Raw genomic sequence first — 15,620 nt, 5'->3', positions numbered from 1 at the left:
AAGCCGTTGCATGTAACAGCGGTCTAAAATATAAGCCCTGGGTATTTTCTCTACTTTGGGTATTTTACGTTGTACACCATCGTCACATCTATATATAAAAGAAACGGATTAAAAATATATCTGTGATTTAGTGTACGGTATTGAAATGTACTTTTAGTTCAGAGACATGTACCGCCATCATGTATACACTATTCACTCGAATGTGACCAGTTAGATTAGTTTGCCTTTTGTTCACAGTAACTCTATTTGATTTGACTTTACAGAGTATTCTTCCATCAGCTGATGCTACAGACGCTGAGTTTCTGTATATATCGACCGCGTGATCTCTCGATAAAAGCGCGCCAAATCGTCCGCTGCAGCGCCAGAGTTCTCGCCGTTACCAAACTGTCCACAGGTATGGAACTCTGTCGCGACTCTGGAGGGTACTTAAATGTATCATTGTTTAATGTATGGACATGTGCATGGTGTTACAAATTTCTATTTCAACAGCGAAGTTCCAAAAAAGTCACGTTAACTCCCGACTGGAACAGAGGCTCTCCACTTCTCGTAGTTGTTAATGGTACTTTTAGTGCTGTTCCGGATGTAGAAAGTCCCGGAGAGACTCAGCGGATCTGTGGTACTTTGGATCCCCCGGACTGTGTCCGATGGATGTCTTGTTGCCAGGCAGCAAAGGCATGTTGTCAAAGACAGACGCGGGCAGGTCAGAGAGGGAAAAACACGTGCCCGAGTACCTGGGATGGATTTGGGTGTTTTGGCGAAACAACCGCCGGACAAAGGGCCGTCATAAGCTGTCCAGGGTTCATCGAGTACGGATTTGCTTCAGGTATGTCCATTGTAAAGCGTTAGTTAAAGTGAATAGTCGGGCAAAGAAAACAAGTCTAAATGCTTTCATTGGCCTTCCAAAAGTTCTCAAATATTAATACGACGGTGAAGTTCTGCTTACATTTCCCAGTTCTGACCATTGAAATAAATAAAAGTTGAAGCATTGAAAGCGAGGCTGCGTGGAAATGTAACCACCGATATAGGCTGCCGGGAGGACGTTTTAGGATTCCTATACTTAAAATTAATTTCTTCGTACGCAGACAGATTTTGACGAGAGATATTCTATTTCGATTTCATAAGAAATTATACTGGATACATTCACACCATTTTACCGACTTTAGCCATCCTTGCCCGACTGTTCACTTTAATTTAGATGCATGAAACAGTCTTCAATGTCAATCTAATCTAAATATAATGAACACGAAATAAACCCAAAACATCGCGAAAAAATAATAATGATAAAAAAAATTAAAAAGGTTTCTTATCGCGCACCTGCCGCGTCAAAAACTGGCCGATGTAAAGTTCCACTTCCGAATACACGTGCTTTGTATCCTTCAATGCGATAAACGTAATATTTCACCTTGACCTTGGACACATATCAATGTTTCACGGTAAACCGTTACACTTTTGAATTTGAACCCTTTTCTGTGAATCAAAATACATCATTTAAACATCAAGTTCTGAAATCTAAAATTTTAAGATTTTCCCTCTCTTTTTATGCATGATGAATAATGAACAAACAAACCAGAATCATTTTACTGTACACACGTTCTCTCGTTAGATACAGACAAGCCTAGTAGCCCTGTTTGTTTTCAGTGTCAACATATAAATGGTTGTAGGATAAACAAAATGTACGGCAGAGTTTTCATACAAGATTTATTTTGGTTTTCCACACTGAAAGTCGGAATCTCTAGCATAACCTCGCACATTTTTGTTGCAATTCACTATTTATTCATTTCTTACTTATAGTTAAATATTTTCTAAAAAAAAAACCAACAACATAAAAAGCCAACAAAAAGTACGCATATTTTTTAAAGAGTTAAATAGTTAAGTTAGTCTTATTTTAGTCCCATTGCCAGCCCGTTGTCACAACACACCATGCATGTCATTTCAGGATGTCCTCCCCAAGAATGCTGCGTGTATTACGTAATGACTGAGTGCATGGTTTTAGGCTAAGGGACTAGTAACGTAGGTTGTGAGAAAGTCCTTTTATATAGTATATACACAGATGTATACACAGCAGACTTTCTCACAACCTACGTTACTAGTCCCTGTGGTTTTAGAAGACTCGTATTGTGTCTCCTTGTGATAGTGGGAAGTAGGGTCTTTGTCAGCTATCATTCAAATATTACTATATCTCCTAGTCATGGGGCAAAATTCAAAGAGCTGGAATTTCAATAGGCAGAATTCAAAGACCTGGAAATTCATTGTGCAAAACTCAAAGAGCTCAATAGAGTCCAAGAGATGATATAATTACACATTAACACTTCCTCTCTGAAAAACAACATTTTTCGCCAAAATAACTTCCAGAAGTATGCAGTTTGCAGATTTACAAGATCAATTAAATAATAATTTGCATTCGGCGATTTCAAGTGAAAGTTTTAAAGCTTTTACTGGATGTAAGTTAAGTGTTTCAAGTGAGTATATCTGGAAGTTTCTACTTGATGTATATATAAGAAAACAGGCTCTACTAGATGCAATTCCGATTCCATGCCCTTTATGAAAATTAGTATTCACAAACGGAAATACACTGAAGTGTAAGTAAAGGTCTATATATCTTTCAAATTATCGGTCCGTTATTGGAATTCTTCCCAGTTATTTTTGTAACTGTTGTATATATCGTTTTGCACGACCATTGATTTAAGTAAGTTATGATATGAATTACTATTGTTATTGCTGATCTAATGAAATAAGTTTTGCTGATCTAATGGAAATAAATCTAATCTGACGTGAAATTTGATAATTTCTCTGGCTTTAAAATGAATTATTCTGATTTCCTCAAGTAAATTGAATTGTTATTAAAAGCTTGTAGAGATTATTACAACAGTGTATTATAAATAAATAAAAAATGTACAAAAGGCAGGCAGAGCGGCGACTAATCAAGGTTTCGGCGCCGGCGGGTCTCTTCGTATGATCAGAAAGATTCACATAAAATCTTATTACGATATGGAACATACAAATGAAGAGGCTGACAAATGTTTATATTGTTGTCACATATCTTTTGTAAGACGGTAAAATACCGATCACTATCGATCTGAAATAGGATACGTCCGAGCCTGTGTAACTGTTGTCTGAAAATAATAGACGTAATGGCTTGTGGCTGCGTGGATTCCGGAGTTCGTTAGAATGCTGAGTGGCATTATTAGATATTTATCGTCATGTTTATCGAACGTTGACATAACCAGAAGGGTTCTTAAAGTAGACCTGTATACTGTTGCTTTTTATGGTTGAATCGGGGGATTTATTACAATCTTTAAATATCCAGTATTAATTATCAAGAGCGCGTCAAGACGGTGAAGTTGTCTTATTTTGCCCACTTATTAAGAAATCACGAGCCAGAGGTGGAGGGCTAGTGGTACATGTACCATTGTCGAGACACCCACACTACTTAACCACGGGTTCGCGGGAGCGGGATTTCCGTAATAAAATAAATTGTATATCATCAAAGCTGTTGAATCTGTTGTTACAAGAGCCTTGTGAAGATCACTTTCAAAGAAACTTCCTTAGTCGATTCAGTGAAATATCAGCCAGACCGTTAAATTTTCCTTATAAAGTGTTTTGTTGCTCTTTTGTCCCAATTGGGTATATTTGCACCGTTTGTAGTAAAATATATTTGACACACGTCAAATAAACACATTTTCACACTTACTATCAAGTCTTGAAAAGCCATGTGGCGATATCATACTAGTAAGTGTTTTTAGCCTGGGCTGTCGCATCAAAGCCGGTGTAACGTTGAAAATGGACCCCCATTGAAAACTGAATTTTCAGCGCACTTTTTACACCGACCCGTTGAAAATAGACCCCGTTGAAAAGTGACCCCATAAGAACTCGCTTTTACACAACAACACAACACGACACCACAACACCATGAAACCCCACAGCACCACACAGCACATCAACACACCAACAACACAACAACACTACACAACACAAAACCACACAACAACACATTACATCACACAACAAAACAACAAAATTACACAACATAACACAACATCACACAACAAAACATCAAACAACATAACATCACACAACATAACATCACACAACTCAACAACGCATCACACTAAACACAATATTACACAACACACAACACAAGACAGCATTACACAACAACACGACGCAACATCACAACAAAACATCACACAACACACAACACAACAACACACAACACAACCACGCCACAACACACAACAACGCAACAACAATACATCAACATCCAACAACAACACACGACATTCAACAACACAACATCACACAACAGCACATCACACAACATAACACAAATACACATCACACAAACACGCAACAACAACACAACACTACCCAACAACAACACACAACACCACAAAAACACAACACAACTCACAACACAACATAACAACAAAACATCACACAACAACACATAACACAACACACAACCACGCAACAACAATACAACACCACCAAAAACAACACAATAACACACAACAACACAACACACGACAACATCACACACAGCACAACATCACACAACTTAACACAACACAAAATCAAACAACAAAACATCACACAACACAACACAACAACACACAACACAACACACAACACAACAACAATACAACACCATCTAACAACACAACAATACACAACAACAGAACATCCGACAACAACACAACATCACACAACATAACGCAACAACACATCACAAAACATCATGTAACACCACATTACACAAACACGGAACATCAACACAACACACAACAACACAACATAACAACACAACATCATATAACAACACACAACAACACCACACAACAACACAACACAACACAACCATACGCAGAACACAACATAACTGATCCATACGCAGATATATAATGCATGCATTCTTGTATTGCAGGGAACAACAATTCCTTTTTATTTACTACGTAAGTGTTATATAGCAATTCCTCAGTTTGAGAACAATTAAATTAACATTATCTACACGGACGAACAAAATGACTGAAGAAAAAATGAAAGTTTTGTAGTGCCGTATTCTCCATAATAAACATATTAGCACATAAAATATTTAAAGGCCCATTACCTTTCCGGAGCAAACTTGAAAGGTTTCTAAAAAAACATTAATAGCATAAGAAAATATACATCGATGGCCTAAGATGAGGTTATAACACCAAACATATGCAAGATTTCCTGCGTAATATATGATAACTGAGGAGATTCATTTCGCTGTTTTGCCGTCTGGCTCAGGTGACATTCAACTACCGCGCGTTATTTAGGACGACGACGGGAAACATAATGCGTTATGAAAATTAGCATTTTTTTTATTTAAATTCAATTGTTCAGAAGGCGACGATAAGTGCAGAATTTAAGGTAAGTTGATAGTTTTTGCCACTCTATTAATTATTGATCTGGTTATACATTCTCATTTAAAAAAATAAAAGCCGTTTCGGAAAGTTTGGGCCTTTAAATGGGGTATTTGTTACGATGATAACAATAGAGTCTACCAAATTTCAATTCAAATCGAGGTGATTACGTAATTTATTACATTGTAAGAATGGCGATAACAGAATTCGAGAATTATGTTTGTGCAACAGTTACATGTATATATGTGAATGTACTAGGGTCATATTTCAACAGACCATCCGTTGATAGTTTGCCAAGGTCATTTTTCAACAGTCATTTTTCAACAGACCTGCCGTTGAGAATTGACCCTAGACACTGTCAATTTTCAACGGCATGTTCAATTTTCAACAGCATTCGGGGTCCGTTTTCAACGTTGAAAACTGACCCGAGGTCAATTTCCAACGGAGGTCCATTTTCAACGTTACACCGGACGTTCGTTTTTCAAACTTGGGTTGTACACATGCATAAAATAAAAATGGCGGCAAAAGTAACAGGATCGGGAGGTGAGTAAAAGAAATGTCCCATATCATGAGATGCATACATTTGCTGAAGAAACGCTTTTAGGGAATGTCGGACGTGTCAATGCATTTAGAAGTGTCCACGGATATTACTGGCCCGTTTGTACCACACCTTATTGTTTTGAGCTATCCATATACTGTACCTCACAGTTTGAACACTGCATCGACTGCATCTATTGAACATATTCCACACTTCTATCATATAAGAACCCCCTCCCCCTCTCTCTCTTTCTCTGTATCACACCTCTTTGCTCTCACACCAATCCCTGAAACGTCTGCGGCAAAACAACATTTTCCCTTTTCTGCTATCTGCAATACTGTTGTTCAAAGGCCTGCTATACATATAATGTTGTCGTTCCGCCAGCGTCCATCCAACCTCACCGAATTCTGAATTCTACTTCACTTCAACTGCCGCCAAGGACCTACATCCTACTCACTCAGTTACAGTGTATATCATTTGGCAAACAATCAGAAATGTAGTGTTAGTAGGAATTCAGAACAATATGAGATATTGATTCATTAAGATTTTTTTGTAACGCCACAACTAATATTTTCCCTTTCCAACATATAATCTCATTTGGAATCCCGAAAGTGTCATTGGGGAACCTGAACATAGCAAAATTTCAGTATATTAGATTATGGAACATATCAAAGTCAGAATCGCTTGTTGATATTTTGATATTATACAACCTAAATATGACATTTTTATCTCGCGGAATGAAATCCTGTTTCGATTTAGAAATAAAAGCCAGAGCGATATCAGTAATTAGTTTCGACCGTTTTCCATGAGCACCGCCACTTAATAAGGCTGTTAAGAGTGGTCTTAATTACACCATAAATCCTGTTCTTATGACAGGCTACTCAAAAGTATGGACCGCGTGGTCTCCAGGAACTCAAACTCAAACAGACAATCAATGTGCTGCCTTCATGTCTTATTTACGATGGATGCGTTTTAATCAAATCCAGATCACGGTGTTATTTTCAAAACTAGCTTCACAATTTTTCTATGAATGCATTCCAATAAAACAGTGAAAAGCTCACTAGTCTTACAATGGTGTTGTGTAATTACCGCCAACTATGGAATTCTTTTGGGGATTCAGATCAGCCCGCGAATCAACATGCGCCACTTACAACCCACCTAACGCAGTGTGAGGAAACTCTCGGATCTGACGATCTGATATTTATGGCCATTAGCTCTATTATGTCTCTTGGCCTTATATGACCCCCGCAATGAACATAACAAAGTTCGCCACTCTTTTGTAACGCAGGCGAGACATTAAATCACAATACAAAATGCATTTGTTATTTCTGGCTTGTTGGAGATATGAAGATTATCTCACACTTAACGGTTAGTGTATCTCTCTCACCATTTATTTTTCGCTTGTTTTCTAACAGCATATTTTTATTTATCAAACATGATATTATCTAAAATGGTAACACCAACTCACTTAACGATATGGGAACTCAGTGTTAATTATAGATTTAATGATGAAGTAATGAAACAAATGAATGGTAATGAAGATATCGTCGTTTGTTAGTGCTTTGTTTTTAATTGAATTCAGATTACGTAAAAGATGTTTAACACATGGTGTCTGTGCTTTATGCATAATTATTTCAAAAAGGGAAGCAGAGTGAGACATATATAGATTCTGAATGTTATTCGCCATATGCCATTCATATATCAATTCGACCAGAACACAATCTTCGTCTCTGGTAAATATACATTTCCCCCCGATTTAGCAGTACCATATCACTTGCGAGTAAGATTAGAAATGTCTGTCACTCATACGCTGGGTCTTAAATGTCATGGAAAGAAAATGAGTAAAAAATGAGAAAAAATGATAACCCACCGAGAAAAAAAATCGTGATGCGATGAGAAAATGACTCAGAATATGACAAACACAAAGAAAAGATAGCTTGGCGATACCATGATGAAAACTATTTGAGGAGGGAGAGATATCGACAATAATTGATGAAACTAAGAATCAATCGATGATTTACCAAGGAATCAATTAACAAGGAAAGATTTGACGAGAAACTGTCGAGAAAGAAAAGCCCGACAGTGATTATTGAAAGATGACTTGACGAAAACCAAACATGATCTGGAAAGACAAAGAAAGAAAAGAGATGTTCTGATAACAAAGTTTGATAGATTTAACGAAAAAATTCACTGGGAGAAGTGGGATGATCTATCTGCAGGTCACTAATGGTGTAACCACAGGCCACGGATGATCAAACTACAGTCTATATGTATTGTCTCACTACAGACTACGGATGGTCTAACTACAGGCCCCGTATTGTCTAACGACAGGCTATGGATGATCCAACTACAGGCTCCGTATTGTCTTACTACAGTCTTCGGATGATCCAACTACAGGTCACGGATGGTCTCATTTCAGTTCACGGATTATCTAACTACAGGCCACGGACGGTCTAACTGCAGGAAACGGATGATGTAACTACAGGCCACGGACGATCTAACTACAGGCCACGGACGATCTAACTACAGGTCACGGATGGTTTAACTACATGTCACGGACGATCTAACTACAGGCCACGGACGATCTAACTACAGGCCACGGATGGTTTAACTACAGGTCACGGATGGTTTAACTGCAGCCACAGATGATCTAACTACAGGCCACTGATGATCTAACTACAGGCCACGGATGGTTTAACTACATGCCACGGATGATCTAACTACAGGCCACGGACGATCTAACTACAGGCCACGGATTATCTAACTACAGGCCACGGGTGGTCTTACTATAGTTCACGGATGATCTACAGTGTAACTACATGCTACTGATGATCTAACTACAGGCCACGGATGGTTTAACTGCAGGTCACGGATGGTTTAACTGCAGCCACTGATGATCTAACTACAGGTCACTGATGATCTATCTATAGGCCACGGATGATGTAACTACAGGCCACGGACGATCTAACTAGAGGCCACGGATGGTTTAACTACAGGTCACGGATGGTTTATTTGAAGGCCACGGATGATGTAACTACAGGCCACGGACGATCAAACTGCAGGCCACGGATGGTTTAACTACATGCCACGGATGGTTTAACTACAGGTCACGGATGGTCTAACTACAGGCCACGGATGGTCTAACTACAGGCCACGGATGGTTTAACTACATGCCACGGATGGTTTAACTACAGGCCACAGATGGTCTTATAAGAAAGATCCGAAGAGAAAGAGATGTGTGACGATAAAATATGGTTCGGCAAGAAGCATGATGTGGCAAAAAATATGTTCGATGTCGAATGGATGACATTACGGAAAAAATAATAAGAAGACAGAGATGATCTTGCGAGAACAAGATGATCTGAAAGAAAAAAGATGGATCTTAGATAGGGAAATGATATGACGAGGGAAAAGATGATACGACGAGATTTATGATCTACCAAAATAAAATGATATTGCGAGAAAAGAATTTCAGGTGAGAATAAAAATGACACGAAGAAAAAAGATGATCTGGCAATAAAAGGTTGATCTTGTGAGAAAACATTTTCTGATGAGAGGGCTTTTATAACGACAGAGTATCCGGCAAGATCAAACAAAGATATTCTGACGGGAAAAACGAATCAACAATTAGAGTGGTTCAGGTCAAACCGTTTGAGTGGTCGAGATAGATAAACTAATTAATTGGAGAAAGATTATATCACTGAGGAAACGATCTCTAGTCAAAGATGATAACCAGACGATAGAAAAATACCCAGCAAGAAAAATGACCCGATGATAAAATGTGATAAGCAAGACAACGATAGACAGGCGATAAAATATGCCGTTTGTTACTGTAAGCATTGTAACTTGTTTTGTTTAGGTATTTAGTGAAACACTTAAAGCTGACAATACCTTTCCGAAACGGCTCTTAATTTTTAAAACGGGAATGTAAAACAAGATCGATAATTTTGTAGAGTCTTAAAAATTATTACTTACCGTTAATACTACATTTATCATCACCTGAACAATTTTATTAAAATAAATAAAATATTTATTTTCATAACGCGGGTCGTATTATGTTTCCCGCCGTCGTCCTAAATACCGCGCGGTAGTTGACTATCACTGCGCCAGACGGCAAAACAGCGAATTGACTCGCCACTGTTTTCATATATTACGCAGGAAATCTTGCATATGTTTGGTGTCGAAACCTTATTTTAGGTCATTGGTATTCATGCGTTTTCTGATGTTATTAATGTTTTTTAAGAAACCTTTATATTTTGCTCCGAAAGGTAATGGGCCTTTAAGCCACCTTTATTCATCTTTCCTCTATTATCCCCTTGTACACTGTTGTACGTAAACACACACAAATGATATATACGTATTTTTCAACCACTTACGAGTTTATACTATAATGGACTTAGTTTGTTTTTGAATTTCCACCTGACTCCGTATAGAATCAACACAGTATATCAATAGTTTTAAAATAAAAGGGCTCATTCAGCTGATCAATGTAGTAATTATAGATCACAGCGATGTTTAGTCGTAGGCGACGTGACTAAAAGTAGACCTTTTAGTTTTCACATCAAAAATGACAGACATTAATGAGTGTGCATTTCGTGTGGACGTCACGTGATCCTAGTGTCCCACGAGTTGTCGCTGTCACTGCCGTCACAGGATCCGTACGTATTATTGATCCCAGCCTTTTGATCCTGAAGTCGGAGGTCATCACCACGCATGTCAGTCTTTCTGTTGGTGGATGTTTATCTCGTTACACGATTTGTAACCAATATCGATATTTTTCCAGATATGTCAACATGCTTAGTTACGGTTATAAAGAAGGATTACTTTCAAAGTAGAATTTTATTTATGTCAACAACTCGGCTAATTGAACCCAACTAATGACTTTCTATGATTGTGGATATGAGTTACACATCGAACTCAATCAAAATGAAGATGTTCAAATGATGTTTATTTTTCTGTCAGACCCAATTTCACTATCATTCCCGTAATGATGCATATTTTCTATCAATTTATTGATTCTTTTAATATGATTGAAAGTACATGCTGATTCATAATGTTATGCAATCTTCATTTGATTTCAGCAATAGACTATAATGCCTTTTTACAAATAATTGATTATACATGTTCAGACATGGCAATGATATGTAAGATTTTACATGCTCGGCGAGTTTACAATGTAAATCAAAATTAGACTGAAACTGAATGTGTAAAGATAACTCACTATAGACAAGAGAAATATCGTACGTGATATTGGTTCTGTAGTTCTACTTTATCCCAATACTTGTAATTATATAGCACTTTAGACTATCAGAAAATTAATAAAACTCTTGGTTTCAAAGGACGACAATTCTGGAGTAGAGCAGTAACTATTCAGAGCTGCTTACAGACATATTTTGTAATTAATATTAATTATTTTCAAAATTAATTCATGAACTCTAAATGCTCAGGTATTGACAGAGAACAATTATGAATATTTTCTGTCCAAGGACACAGAGACAACACGATCATCTCTTCAACTACAATTGAAAAAAACAGGATACATATTTTCCTCTTCACTTTAATTAAAATGAAGTTTCCTCCCTCACTGTTAACATTTCGTTTGTACTTTGCAAATCTGCAATTAATCGACTGGTGGGAATACGTATGTATTATAGTTCAGATTTTTCCGAACTGATTAGGTAGTATGTTTTTTCCATTTGTCTTTTGAAACCTGACGAAAAACAAACAGATGCAGATTTGGTTTATTTGTTCCGACTATTGGGAGATGTGGGATGAAGCAAAGACGGTCTCTTTGGTAGAATACACAAGTAATGTGAAACGCATGTCTGTGTCTCAGCAGAAACACTCAACTGTTTGTTCTTGTTATCAAACAAGAGAAACCTAATAGTATTCAATCAAGTCTAAATTATCCATGTTCTATAACAACCGACAATGCGATAGCGGTACCTTTCGCTTGGGTCAACATGTCGTTTTTCTGTTGTCGTGGAAAATTCAGACGAAAACGCAAAAAAATAATTACCTTGATGGTGCAGCACGTGGTAAAACTCAATATCACTCGGAACACAATAGCTGATTGATTAAAAAGATAAAAGAGTACGTTATTTTAAACTTCATGGTAGAGCTATATTATGGTTATGGTACATGTTGATATGGATCAGGTATGGTTTATTTTTTTTAATTGAAAAATCAAAATAAATTTTAATGCTTACTGTTGTAAAGACGGAAATAGTATCGGGTTGCCATTGTAGATAATATATATTCCACTATTTGCTCCATGGCAAGCCGGATAAAGTAGAAAATAACAAAGACTGAGAAATAAGTCGCCAGCAATGTTTAGTTTCAGTTTCGACATGTGTTAGTATAATGCTTAAAATATCACAAATCATCCATTTACAAGCACTTTCATGTATTTAAAACAACACGACGGATTGACGTAGCATTCTTGAAAGTAAATGTCAATTGTCATGATTGAAAAAATAGGCCAAGGAAGAAATGATAAGAAAGGCCAGAAGTCTAAACAACAAATGTTTAAAATTGAATACATGTTTAAGTTTAAATGTCGAAAACTATTCGATAATAAGTCTCAAAGTCAAACAAATAGTGCAGAATGGACGTTAAGTCGATCCGACTTGAAATATAGTGTCATGGACCAAAGTCGTATAAATAAGATTGACAAGGTTAAATATCAGATCGGAACTAATACAAATGTATGTAACTGTCGTGCAAATTGAAAATAATTTAGGTAGAGAACTACACCAAGTCGAGGTTCAAGAAGAACTGGGATCATGTCACAGTTCATTGACGAGGGTAGTTATTGTAATTGTTACATGAAGGTTGAAAATGCTAAGTTAAATGGCTATTGTTGTATGTAAAAGGATAGTTTCCATGTGATATCAACGATAAATGTTTATATATACAGAAAATTAAAGTTAATCTTGTTAGTAAAGTATTACGTATGGTTACTTCCTAGCGACATGGAGTTTCCATAAACAGATACATTCATTTATTTGTAACGTTGCCTTTGATTGGATCATATAGAGGCGTAAGGATTTCATAGAAAAAAGTACATCAAATAATTTGGAATTTCACATCAATAATTTGAATTGTATGGATAGGCTTAAACAGATTTTTTATGTCAATGAGATAAACATAAAATTCGGAATGTACTGTCATCTTAAGCCACCTCAAGGTTGATTTTGAGTAGCCTCTGATGTTTTTAATCCATTTCATATCTTCATAACATAAAATGTATTCAAGTCAAGAATAAAGACATAAGTTATATTCAGGGTTGTAATAATGTACAGTCTCTTCTATCCTGGTGCCGTTACGAATTGGTTGCTTTAATTGAAACTGAAAATCGATGTCCATTTATAAAACAGTGTATTCAAATCCATGACAGGTTGGTTCTTTCGGCGCCTAGGTTATTTACAGCTACAGGAAGATAAATCTACTCTCTGAAACAGATAAAGAAACTTCTGGGCCTATCGCTGCATTAACAATGAGCGGAAATCCGAAAAGCACATTGTGGTTCTCTTGTGATTGGCAGCAAGCATGTTATCAAGTTAGCATTCTACTAACGTTGTTTACCTGATTAAAACCAGGGATATTGAACATTTGAATGATTTCACTGTATAAATTGCATGTGATACTGTCGTTTTCGTCTTCTGATTTACATTATTTGTGGGTCATTTCATCAATTTCAATGACTAAGCATAGGTTTCTCCTTAGCAATATCTTTCTTCAATAGATTTTCCAATATTGTTCAAACGAATACCACTTCTTCTTTTTTTTGATAACATTTTTTCCTTTTTTTAAAGTCATTATTGGATGTTTATGTACAGGAATAGAATGCAAGAAGTGTGTTACTGTAAGTGACACATCATGGACATCAGTTCGGTTCAGTATTGTTGAATTAATGTGGTTTCTGGATATAATACAGAAATCGCAAATAAGAATAAAAAAATAAATAGATAAAATAAAAAATAATGAAATAATAAAAATAACTCAAAATAAGTAGTTAGTATCATACATAGTATACACAGGTTTTTGTGACTATCGCGAACTTCACACTTCGGAAGAATAATTCCTTTTACATACATTATGTCGATTTGACAACGCTATCAAACATTTATCTTACATATATAGAATAACGTTTATCTTTGGAGTATGTTGATAGGGATGCCCACGAATTTACGGTAATTAAATGACGTACTTATCTATTCTACGGTTGACTGCGTGCGTATTGCAACGTCCTGTAATTTACCCATACACCGACACATAACGCATCAGCTAGGGTTGCTGGAGATAGAAAATTGATCTGGTGTTATACATATCGCCACTGTTAGTGGTGGAGGCAATTTCATTATACTGGTGCCATAACGTCACGGATAACAAAGCCAATGTACAGTACATTGTATATGGCTGGTCCTAAACGCAATTACACTTTACCCTTCATTATACTGGTGCCATAACGTCATGGATAACAAAGCCAATGTACACTGTATCTTGCTGGTCCCAAACGTAATTACACTTTACCCTTCATTATACTGGTGCCATAACGTCACGGATAACAAAGCCAATGTACAGTACATTGTATCTGGCTGGTCCTAAACGCAATTACACTTTACCCTTCATTATACTGGTGCCATAACGTCATGGATAACAAAGCCAATGTACACTGTATCTGGCTGGTCCCAAACGTAATTACACTTTACCCTTCAATAATTCAATTTTGCTTGTTACGAGCATTTTCATTGGCTTAAAAATTTAATTTATCAGCCCATAAAGGAAAAAATGGCGTCGCCGTTTGTAACGTCGCTTCTGATTGGCTGAGATGACGGCGTAATAATTTCATAGACAAAAGAGTCCCAAAATGAATTTTAAATGTTGAAGAGATTATCTTTAGTAAATTGAATTATAAGGATTAATTTGAATAGATTGTTTATGTTATGGAGATATAACACAAAAATCTGAGTGTATTATATCTCCATAACATAAAAAATCTATTCAAGTTAATCCTTAATTATACTGGTGCCATAATATAACGTCATGGATAACAAAGCCGATGTACACTGTATCTGGCTGGTCCCAAACGTAATTACACTTTACCCTTCATTATACTGGTGCCATAATATAACGTCATGGATAACAAAGCCAATGTACACTGTATCTTGCTGGTCCCAAACGTAATTACACTTTACACTTCATTATACTGGTGCCATAATATAACGTCATGGATAACAAAGCCGATGTACACTGTATCTTGCTGGTCCCAAACGTAAGTACACTTTACCCTTCATTATACTGGTGCCATAACGTCATGGATAACAAAGCCAATGTACACTGTATCTGGCTGGTCCCAAACGTAATTACACTTTACACTTCATTATACTGGTGCCATAACGTCATGGATAACAAAGCCAATGTAAACTGTATCTGGCTGGTCCCAAACGTAAGTACACTTTACCCTTCATTATACTGGTGCCATAACGTCATGGATAACAAAGCCAATGTACACTGTATCTGGCTGGTCCCAAACGTAAGTACACTTTACCCTTCATTATACTGGTGCCATAACGTCATGGATAACAAAGCCAATGTACACTGTATCTGGCTGGTCCCAAACGTAATTACACTTTACCCTTCATTATACTGGTGCCATAATATAACGTCATGGATAACAAAGCCGATGTACA

General features: G+C 36.8%; 2 protein-coding genes across 2 annotated transcripts in view; both read left to right on the top strand.

The window, feature by feature from the left end:
* The window catches only part of LOC138315422 (cyclin-dependent kinase 10-like), a 274,004-nt gene that overhangs the window by 100,878 nt on the left and 157,506 nt on the right, over nt 1-15,620 (top strand). The window lies entirely within an intron of this gene.
* The window catches only part of LOC138316988 (calcitonin gene-related peptide type 1 receptor-like), a 46,847-nt gene continuing 31,623 nt past the window's right edge, over nt 397-15,620 (top strand). Inside the window, exon 1 of the mRNA XM_069258622.1 lies at nt 397-823. Coding sequence (XP_069114723.1) covers nt 397-823 — 427 coding nt within the window. The remainder of the gene's footprint in view (nt 824-15,620) is intronic.

The sequence above is a fragment of the Argopecten irradians genome, chromosome 2 (genome assembly GCF_041381155.1).
Source record: "Argopecten irradians isolate NY chromosome 2, Ai_NY, whole genome shotgun sequence".
Classification (NCBI taxonomy): domain Eukaryota; kingdom Metazoa; phylum Mollusca; class Bivalvia; order Pectinida; family Pectinidae; genus Argopecten; species Argopecten irradians.
Note: the sequence above shows the minus strand (reverse complement) of the source record. Positions and strands in the feature narration are given on the sequence as shown.